Source organism: Polistes canadensis, unplaced genomic scaffold (assembly GCF_001313835.1).
Source record: "Polistes canadensis isolate GaletaPanama2010 unplaced genomic scaffold, ASM131383v1 scaffold_420, whole genome shotgun sequence".
NCBI classification, from domain to species: Eukaryota; Metazoa; Arthropoda; class Insecta; order Hymenoptera; family Vespidae; genus Polistes; species Polistes canadensis.
In genome coordinates this window covers 74,861-75,665 of record NW_014569967.1, presented here as the reverse complement: position 1 = coordinate 75,665, position 805 = coordinate 74,861, and the positions used below count along the sequence as shown (strand labels likewise).

The window sequence follows — 805 nt, the reverse complement described above, 5'->3', positions numbered from 1 at the left end:
ACACATCTGAGCGCTTGTTTAATGTCTTCATTTGGATGTAACGAGTCTTATCATCAATAAACGTTACAAAGTACTTTGCTCCTTCTAAAAATTTTGCGCTGAATGGGCCACAAATATCACTATGCACTAACCCTAGTACATTTTTCTCTCTTCGGGTTGATGTCTTGAAAGGCAGTTGATGAATTTTACCCTTTTGGCAAACCTCGCCCACTGGATTTGAGCTATCCAAGTTATCATTCATACCTATCACTAATTGTTTATTTTTCATCTTACGCATATCATTGAAGTTTAGATGCCCGAGTCTCTGGTGCCATTTAATTAATCCACTGCAATTTTCTTTTTGTATTATAGCGCTGTGTTTATCAGCTTCTTCGACTACGTACAAGCHATTTTCTTCCTTCGCAGTCATTGCCACAGATCAATCTTTACGTCTTATTTTTGCACCGTCATTGTAGAACGTCACHGTATACCCATTCTTGGTAATTTGAGATACTGATAGGAGATTGCTTTTGAAACTCGTGGCTATCATTACATCCTTTAATTTTACTGGATTTTCTTCTTTCCTTATATTTACTTTTATTTCAATCGTTCCTCTTCCAGTAGAGTTCACGCTTTCTTCGGTRGCTGTATAAATCTTCGTGCGGTGCTCATCCAGGTTCACAAATTTATCTTTCTCGTTGCTTACATGTGTAGTTGCACCACTATCTAGATACCAAACGTTTGGTTTTCTAGAATCATTCTTAAGCACAGTTGCCGCCAAGGCATCATTTTGTTTCTGACTTTTGTTTGCATTTTTGTATCGACA

General features: G+C 37.4%; 1 protein-coding gene across 1 annotated transcript in view; it reads right to left on the bottom strand.

Annotated features, from left to right (window-relative positions):
- Positions 1–84: 84 nt before the first annotated feature.
- The window catches only part of LOC106792397, a gene marked incomplete in the record, with an annotated part of 1,701 nt that continues 980 nt past the window's right edge, over positions 85–805 (bottom strand). Inside the window, 1 exon segment of the mRNA XM_014758804.1 lies at positions 85–805. Coding sequence (XP_014614290.1) covers positions 419–805 — 387 coding nt within the window.